Source organism: Arachis hypogaea, chromosome 20 (assembly GCF_003086295.3).
Source record: "Arachis hypogaea cultivar Tifrunner chromosome 20, arahy.Tifrunner.gnm2.J5K5, whole genome shotgun sequence".
In the NCBI taxonomy this organism is placed as follows: Eukaryota; Viridiplantae; Streptophyta; class Magnoliopsida; order Fabales; family Fabaceae; genus Arachis; species Arachis hypogaea.
This window is the reverse complement of record NC_092055.1, coordinates 2,078,305-2,087,515: the sequence shown is the minus strand read 5'-3', so window position 1 is coordinate 2,087,515 and position 9,211 is coordinate 2,078,305. Positions and strand designations below refer to the sequence as shown.

The following is a 9,211-nucleotide window of genomic DNA, read 5'->3' as shown; positions in this document are numbered from 1 at the left end:
CCAAACATAATTGATTGATAAAAAGACCTTTTTACATGAGATATCCAAACATAAAATTACTTTTACTTTTTTATAAGATCTTTTAAAAAAAGATAACTCGAAAAAAGATCTTTTTTTTAGAAGCTCACCCAAACAAGCCCTAAGAATAGGTCTGAGAAGAGGTGAACGACAACAGTGATGGTCATTGGGTAAGAAAAAGAGGAGAAGATTGCGTGTGGCGTAATCACGATAGACGCTCTCTCGTGCACCGTTAATCGTGGAGAATGCGTTGCTTCTGCTGGCGGACGACTAGTGTGTCGTCGCTCTTATTTTGTATATAGGGGTGTGTTGTAGTGATTCCTCCCTAATCCGTCAATCATTGCTAATTGTTTTACACATGAAGGGAGCTTGCTTATTTTGGATTAGGAGTGTGGAATGAAGTCAATAACTTAAAAAAATGGTTCTAGGCTGTCCATAAAGGTCTGGAAACTAATATTAGAGAAAAGACAAATTTGACTCTTAATTAAGTTCTATAAACTATTGTGCATAAATTAGATGTTCAATTCAATCTGATGCTTCAAAAAACTAATTCTATAATTGATTTGCTTAATAGTATTTGATTCTTAATATATTTTCTAGACAAAAAATACACTTGTGTGATTATCTTTTTAATCAACTAAAAAATTAAATAAATATATAATTGTATCTAAATATAAAATAAAATAGACTAAAACATAAATATTGTTAACATATTAAAGATTAAAAATTCAGCTTAATTCTTATTTCATTTCTTATTCAAGATCATCCAAATTTACATCTCATCATGCATACCAAATTAAAAAAAAAATATTTCTATAAAAAAAAGAATATTATAAAGGTATATATATACTACTATCATTTTCTTTTCATTAAATTTTCTTGCAACAATAATAAGTTCCATGCCTTTGTGGAATTTACTCCAATATGTGGAGTAGAATTTATTCTATCTCCACCATTATTGATTGGCACCTTAACTTCTATTTATTTATTTATTTATAAGTGAGCCACATCTATTTATTCTTACTATTAAGAATATTAATAAAATATTTATGTATACACTAAAAATAAATGGTCAAATGAGTTATTATATATTCATATATAAATACATCAGTTATTTTATATATTTTATGTTTTAATATATATATATATATATATATATATAATTAATTAATTACAAAAACAATCAAATATTTTATAAATATGAACACTATCGAACCTAACTTCGTCCACATTTATATGCTTTTAATTTAGACTTGGTTCTGATTAAGATTTTTATCTCTCTAATTTTTTTAAATAAATTGCATTATATTTAAAATTTTTTTCCCAAATAACAATAACCTTATTTATTTTATTAGAAGTTAAATGGATAATAGACTAGAACATAATAAATTTAGCATATTTTTTTTGTTGAATTAATTTATTTTTTACTTTCATTTTATCTATTAATCTATGATACTTAATTAGTTAATTTACTATTTTAAAACTTTTAATTACATTTAAAAATAAATTAAAAATACTAAAGCAATAGAAGAACTCAAATTATAAGAGTCTAACTCTAACATATTGGTCCAGTCCATTTTCAATTTAAATTTATTGTTTGGATATTATAAAGTCCAAAATTCAAAAGTAAATAAAAAAACAAAGAAGCCCACAAAAATTAACCGGTTTACTAAATTGCTGTTCATTTTTTGGTTAAACAGAAAAAAATCTTTGGTTCATTTAAAATCGTATATTTTTTATTAACCGATTTTCTAAAAATAACTTAGCTGCTGTATTAATTAATTAATGAACAATGGACACATGTCGGTCAACTAGTTTATTCACCTCATCGTCCGTAAAAAAAGACGTTTATAGCGTGGGTATGTGAGTGGCCGCCCTTTTAAAAAGCCATCTTTTAAAAGTTAGCTTTTATAAGCTACTTTTAAAAAGTAAAAACTTTACCCAACTAAGCATAAGTGGTATAGAAAGTCAGAATAACTGTTAACAAAAGAATACAAGGCAAAACAAAATTCTTCTCCTTGATATATATCGATACTCTGATAATCACCAATGAAAAACGATGAAAACGAAATGTCAGCACTAAGAGGCTTAAATTAAAAACAGCATGAATATGCTCAGAGAAAGTAGACAGTTCAGTGAAAATGGTTAGACTAAGGTCAAATTGCTATAGTGACAATCATGGGGTCCTACTTCTCCTTCTTTTGTTACTACTACAGATTTCATCTCAACTTGTAAACTGTGGCAGCATAGTGAAGTACCTTCCTGGGTTCCAGGGACCCCTTCCTTTTGTTCTTAAAACTGGGTCTGTTACACTTTATGCTGTATACATATGCCTATAATTGACAAGGAGGATATCTCTAGCAGCTTTCCATATCATGTAAAGCTCAGCAGAAAGGAAGAAAGAATAATTGACAACACATGCATAGGAATAAATAGTATATCCATTTTCCATAGCTATACCACGAAGTAGATTTCCTTCACCATAAAACAGTTGAATCATCTCTGTATTCTCAATATATGTATTGTAGATGCACATCTGATCTTAAGATTTGGCGTGGATTAAAAGAGTAAATAAAAGAGACTTGATATCTCATTGAATGCTACATTCATCTATATAACATATTGGCATATTGCCATGTCTTTGAACTAGTATGCTAGTTTTTTTCTTGTACAACTACGTAAAGAATTCCTTTGCAATCAAACATAACATTTTTAATACTTAGCTATAATGCATGGACACGACACTGGACACAGCGACACGCAAATTTTAAAATCTGATAAGACACGGGACACGCATACATATAAAATATAAGGTATTTTTTAGATAAATTATAATGATATTTTGATATTTTATTGATATTAAAATATAAATTATTTTTTTAATTATTTTTAATGTCTTATTTAATTATATCAAGTATTTAAAATATTTTTTATTTTTAATAAATAATAATAATATATACTATATCTAAATTTATTTCAAGAATATATGTTAAGAATAAGATTAGATACGCTGACACATGAGAATATTTAGGTGTGTCCAAACATGTCCAGAGAAGAATTTTTTATTTTTTATTAAGATAGGGTTGGACACAGCAGACACGCGTGTCGGATGAGTATCAGTGAGTGTCGTGTCTGAAATGTGTGTTACCTTCTCCTATGAGTTTAAACTTTTGGGATGAGTGGTTAATGGTTTCATGACATGGTATCAGAGTTATATGTCCGAAAAATCAAGAGTTCGATCCTTGGTGAACCCCAAAAGTGAAAAATAGCATAAGGCAAATAAAAGAAAAAGAAAGCCTATGCAAAAAAAATTAAACAAACCCAAAAAGTCTCTTATTTGAGGGGGAGCGTTAGAGATATAACCATTAATGTTACCTTCTCCTATGAGCTTAAACTTTTGACATGAGTAGTTTCATGACAATGTGTCCGACACATGGACACAGCAACTCAGCGAAGTGTCTGTTTAACTATATAAGCATTAAATTTAAACTCATATTTTTAATGGTGCGTGTCATAGAGTCATACCACAAAATCCAACTACCACTAATTTCAAATTTAGTTCCATTACGCCAATCAAAGTACGGATAACATAACTCTTTTCTCCTTGAAAGCTCAAGTTGCATTTACTTTGATACCCCTTCTGAGTTCTGAGTATCACAACTTCATTATTATTTATAGGGAGCACGTAACATTATGCACATCCTCAAAGAAAAAAGAGAGCCAACTAAACATGTCAATATTTTCCTCAACTTGTTTAACTGATCCACGTTTCATTTGCCATGGATTCCTACTTCCCATTCTTCTATTGCTACTGCAGATTTCATCTCAACTTGGAGATTGTGGTACCATTGTTAAGTACCTTCCAGGATTCCAGGGACCACTTCCTTTTCTGCTTGAAACTGGGTCAGTTACACTCATGTGCTAAAACTTTGCATGCATAATATTGGGAGCAAATCAAGTTAAGAGAATAGAGAATAATATAAATAATATATATATATGTGTTGATCAGGTATATAGGAGTAGGAGAAAATGATGATGTGCAGAGTTTCTACTATTTCATTGAGTCAGAGAACAATCCAAGAGAAGATCCTCTCATGCTCTGGCTCACTGGTGGTCCTGGCTGCTCTGCTTTTTCTGGCCTTGTCTATGAAATAGGTTAAAAGCATCATTTGACACTGAAAAATATAAATAATTAGAGAAAATTTCACTCCCCTCCCCTGTGAGATGCTAAAATGACACTCCACTCCTCTCTATTTTATAAATGTACATTTTTCTCCCTTCTAACTTTTAAAAAACCTCTTCTTTAGTCTATTTTAAACTTTTTATATTAACTAATGTTAACTTTATCCATTTTTTAAGAAAAAATAAATTATTTTTAAAAAATACTCATTAACAAAAATTTTAGTTTTTATCATTAAATTTTTCTTACCAAAATACCCTTTAATAAATTATTCTTTTATTGATTAAATTGTATTTTTAAAAAACTTTAATAATTGTATTATTTTTTTAAAATATCCTTCAATAATTTTTTAATTATTAAATTATAATTTTACCAAAATTTTTATTAACAATTTTTTTATATTTTACTATTAATTTTTCGATATCTATATATATTATTTTAGCATTAAATAAAAAATTATAGTAAGATTATTTTTCAATATCAATATATATTAATTGTTATACATATTAACAGTGTAAGATTTTTTATTTAATGTTAAAATAATATATATTAATATTGAAAAATTAATAATAAAATATAAAAATAATTGTTAACAAAAATTTTGATAAAATCACAATTTAATAATTAAAAAATTATTGAAAGGTAGGTATCTTAAAAAAAATAATTTAATTATTAATTTTTTAAAAAGTATTTTGGTAAAAATACAATTTAATCAATAAAAAATAATTTATTAAAAGCTATTTTGATAAGTAAAATTTAATGATAAAAAATAAAATTTTTGTAATGGGTATTTTTTCAAAAAAAATTATTTTTCTTAAAAAATGGATAAAGTTAATATTAGTTAACACAAAAAATTTAAAATGAATTAAAGAGGAGGTTTTTTAAAAGTTAGAAAGAAAAAGAATGTACATTTATAAAATAGAAGGGATGAAAGTGTCATTTTAACGTATGTACGAGAGGAGAGTGAAATTTTCTCAAATAATTAAGAATTATTGCTACCTTAATCTTTCATTCTTTTAGTCCTTAAGATAGTCTCTCTTGCAGGACCACTTGCATTTCAAGTTGATGAATATGATGGCGGCCTCCCTAGTTTGGTGTATAAGCCAAACTCATGGACTAAGGTAGAGACAATTATCTACATTCTATTGGCTGAAATATATAATTTTGGCATTGGTTTGTTTTACAGTTAGTAGTTTTATGGTTATTTATTGCAATTTTTGTGGCAGGTAAGTAGCATTGTATTTGTAGATGTGCCTGTTAATACTGGCTTTTCATATGCTAGAACGGAATTCGCTTCTCAACGGAGCGACTCACTGTCAGTCAGTCAAGCCCATCAATTTTTGAGGAAGGTATGCTCACAACTTTATATTGCTTCATGAATTGGTTCCTTTGTTTGCAGTTATATTAATGAGTATAATGTCATGTATAAATCTTTGTAGTGGATAATGGATCATCCAGAATTTCTCAAAAACAAAGTTTACATTGCTGGTGATTCATATTCTGGTATGCATGTTCCTATAATTGCTGACGAAATTTCAAAAGGTATCGGATCACAAAGATTGTATGGTAATGTTGTTTCACTTTAAAGAGTTCTGATCTTCTAGACTGAGGACATGTGTAAAGTGATGGAGTAATTACCTTGGAACTTGGATCGATTTGATAAAATTCACATGGTGAAAATCAGGTAAAGTCGACTTCACATGAAGTTGATTTCTAATGGCTCTCAGATATTAACTTCACGTGAAGTCGAGTGCACCTGAGTTTCCACCAATTCACATACAATACAATGTGTTGTTGACAGCTTAACTATCCCACAAATTTCCTATTTTCTTGTTTGCAGCAAATGAACGAGGCCTCCAACCATGGATAAATCTCCAGGTTTGATTTTCATATTCCCTTATGTCTCTAGAAATAAACAGCCTAAGATGTCACTAGGGCTGGAGGTGAATTAAGCCAGCTCATGAGCCAGCTCGAGCTCGATAAGCTAAGCTCGTGAGCTGGTGAGCCAAGTTTAAACCTGGAATTGAGTTCATAAATTAAATGAGCCGAGCTTGAATTTGGATAAGCCCAGCTCATTAACTCGTGAGCTGACTCGATTATATATATATATATATATATATATATATATATATATATATTATAACAATTTTAATTATTTAATATTTATATTTATTTTTTATATATAATTTTAATATAGGACATAAATAAAAAATTTATAATTTATTGATAGATAAACAATATATAAAATTGATCTTTTCAAATATTTTTTAAAATATATAAGTTATAATTTATTGATATAGAATTATAGATTATGTATTTATGTTTCTCTTATTTGAGCCAGCTCGTAAGTTTTTGATGAGCCGAGTTTGAGCTTAAGAAATAAGCTCGATTGTTAATGAGTCGAGCCGTGAGCTAAGCTCAATTTTCGTGAACCGAGCTTGAGTTTGGTCTAGCTCGACTCAGCTCGGCTCACTTCCAGCCCTAGATGTCAATTAGAAGATATATAAATGAACAAGTAACTCCATTTAAAATGTATTATCTTCAACTTTTTTGCTTTGATGATCAAACAGGTAAAGTAGAAATTCATGAAAAGAATTTGAACAGAAGATTAATGCAAACAAGAAGTAATGAATGTTCTTTTCTTTAGGGATACCTGATGGGGAATCCTGTAATAAATCGAAATGAAAAAAATTATGCAATCCCATTTGCTCATGGGATGGGACTCATTTCTGATGAACTATACAAGGTAGTTCTTAATACTTTTATTTTTAAAATGGCATTGAAAATTAATTTCAAAAAGGCTAACTGATTCTATAATTCACTCAATGAAACAGTCACTGCAAAAACATTGTAAAGGAGAATATGTAAATGTAGACATGAGAAATGTTTTGTGTTCAAGAGATGTCAACTCCTTTGACGAGGTATGAAACCATCAATTTTCATTTTATTGCCCCCATAATCTTTGTTATCAAAAGTTCATTAGCTTGATTTATAGCCTGAAAAGTGAAGAGCAATTCTGCAGATCACATCAGGTATTGATTCAGCCAACATTTTGGAGCCCAACTGTGAGTTCGCCACACAGAAGCCATTGGAATCTTCTTGGAGGAGATCACTAACAGATAACTATCCTGCGAAGTTCAAAGATACTCATCTCAGGTTACCATCCAGGAATTGCCGGGTAACCTTCCTATCCTGTTTTTGAATATTGTGTACTTCGTTAAAATCTCTCCAATTAGGGGTGTACGCAGATCGGATTGGATTGGATATGGCCGAAAATTCGATCCGATCCGCACAATTTCCATCGGATCGGATATGATATTCGCGCTTTTTATTGTCAGATTCGATCCAATCCGATCCGCAATCGGATATATCTGCATAATTGAATCTTCTCTTTTTAATCATATTTCTATGTAAAAAATTCAATAAAAATATTTCTTTAATACTTTTAAACTTATTTATTCCTAAAATATTTTTAATCAAACTCTTTCTAAATAACAAAAATAAAATAATACAATATATGAATAATAATTACTAACTATAACATACAAACAAGTAAATATAATACCAAACATATATATATTTATTTATTTTTAAATTATTATTGTGCGAATTTGCGGATCGGATACGTGAATGTAGAGCAAATATCCGCGATCCGATCCGATCAATTTGCGGATCGGATCGGATCTACAATTTTTGGATTGGATGCGGATATTTACGGCGGATTCTGCAGATACGCATGAACACCCGTATCTCCAATGCTTTTTTGTTTTAATTTGAGTACTGTTTCTATCACCAGACCTATGGATATCTCCTTAGTGCCTATTGGGCCAATGATAACAAAGTCCGAAATGCCCTTAACGTGCGGAAGGTATAGCAGTGACTCATGTGAAGTTGATTTCCCAATAACCATTTGCATGGTTATTAAGAGTAAAGCTTGCAGGGAACTAAAAAGAAATGGAAACGCTGCACCAAAAATATGCCTTACAAGTATGATATCTCTAGCAACTTTCCATATCAAGTAAATCTCAGCAGAAAAGGCTATCGTTCCTTGATTTACAGGTCAGTTTTCTCTCTTTGCTTCATACTTGAGACTTGATCATTAACTTTTATTATGATTTCAATGGAAAATAAATTTGATGTATTGATAACAGTGGGGATCATGATATGATTGTTCCTTTCTTGGCGACTCAAGCGTGGATAAGATCGTTAAACTACTCCATTGTAGACGATTGGAGGCCATGGTACACTAATGGACAAGTTGCAGGGTATTCATTCCTTTAACTGCAGAAAGCTGTATTATGCAGTTGATGCTTTTCTTTTATCTTTTACATTTTTTTCCCACTTAAGCAGATACACAAGGACCTACTCCAATGCAATGACATTTGCAACTGTCAAGGCAAGACCTAGATCTCTCTTTTTCGGACACAAATGGTGATAAGATGAGTTATTTGTTTTATAATGATGGATATGGTTGCAGGGTGGAGGGCACACAGCACCAGAGTACAAGCCTCCAGAATGCTTCCACATGTATAGCAGGTGGATCTCAGGAGGCCTTTTTAAGAAAGAAAAGTATAGGTAGACAATGAAAATAATAAATAATGTGAATAATAGATATATCGGATGTTCATTTCATTAGGTGTACGGATGGTTATTTTAATATTAAGAATATGAAACTGCAAAGGTGGCTTGGAATAAAAAGTTATATATCAAGGAGCAGTTTTCATTCACTCTATGATCATTCTCTTTTTAGACTGAACTTTTGCATCTTAAAAAAATCTGTCAATTAAGTGTATTTTTCTCAAGATAACAATTCAATTTATATTTCATTTGAATATTATGTAATATAATATTATAGCATGTGTGCCTTCCAAATTTATTGTGTTTGTGTATTAGTGTTTTTTTTTTTTTTTTTATAATTAAGTCTCTCACAAAAATCAAGAAGATAATGAGTTCAGATTATAACACAACAACTAGGAACAAAAAAAACTAAAACAATATAACATAAAAGCTAAA

General features: G+C 29.7%; 1 protein-coding gene across 1 annotated transcript; it reads left to right on the top strand.

Moving 5' to 3' along the window:
• Positions 1 to 3,613: 3,613 nt before the first annotated feature.
• On the top strand, positions 3,614 to 8,925 carry LOC140172937 (serine carboxypeptidase-like 2). The gene is made up of 14 exons (XM_029296528.2): positions 3,614 to 3,921; positions 4,028 to 4,173; positions 5,243 to 5,319; positions 5,425 to 5,547; positions 5,638 to 5,740; positions 6,039 to 6,076; positions 6,846 to 6,944; positions 7,033 to 7,119; positions 7,221 to 7,376; positions 7,995 to 8,066; positions 8,139 to 8,257; positions 8,350 to 8,463; positions 8,549 to 8,594; positions 8,676 to 8,925. Exons 1-14 carry the CDS (start codon positions 3,749 to 3,751, stop codon positions 8,775 to 8,777), a joined length of 1,455 nt encoding a protein of 484 aa, XP_029152361.2. The 5' UTR covers positions 3,614 to 3,748; the 3' UTR covers positions 8,778 to 8,925.
• The last annotated feature ends 286 nt before the right edge of the window (positions 8,926 to 9,211 follow it).

Excerpts from the sequence above, each read along its gene's own strand:
- LOC140172937 (XM_029296528.2), top strand. The coding sequence starts at position 3,749 with ATGTCAATATTTTCCTCAACTTGTTTAACTGATCCACGTTTCATTTGC. Across the intron at positions 6,077-6,845 it reads AACCATGGATAAATCTCCAG|GGATACCTGATGGGGAATCC; the intron begins GTTTGATTTTCA and ends TCTTTTCTTTAG. Across the intron at positions 6,945-7,032 it reads TTTCTGATGAACTATACAAG|TCACTGCAAAAACATTGTAA; the intron begins GTAGTTCTTAAT and ends TCAATGAAACAG.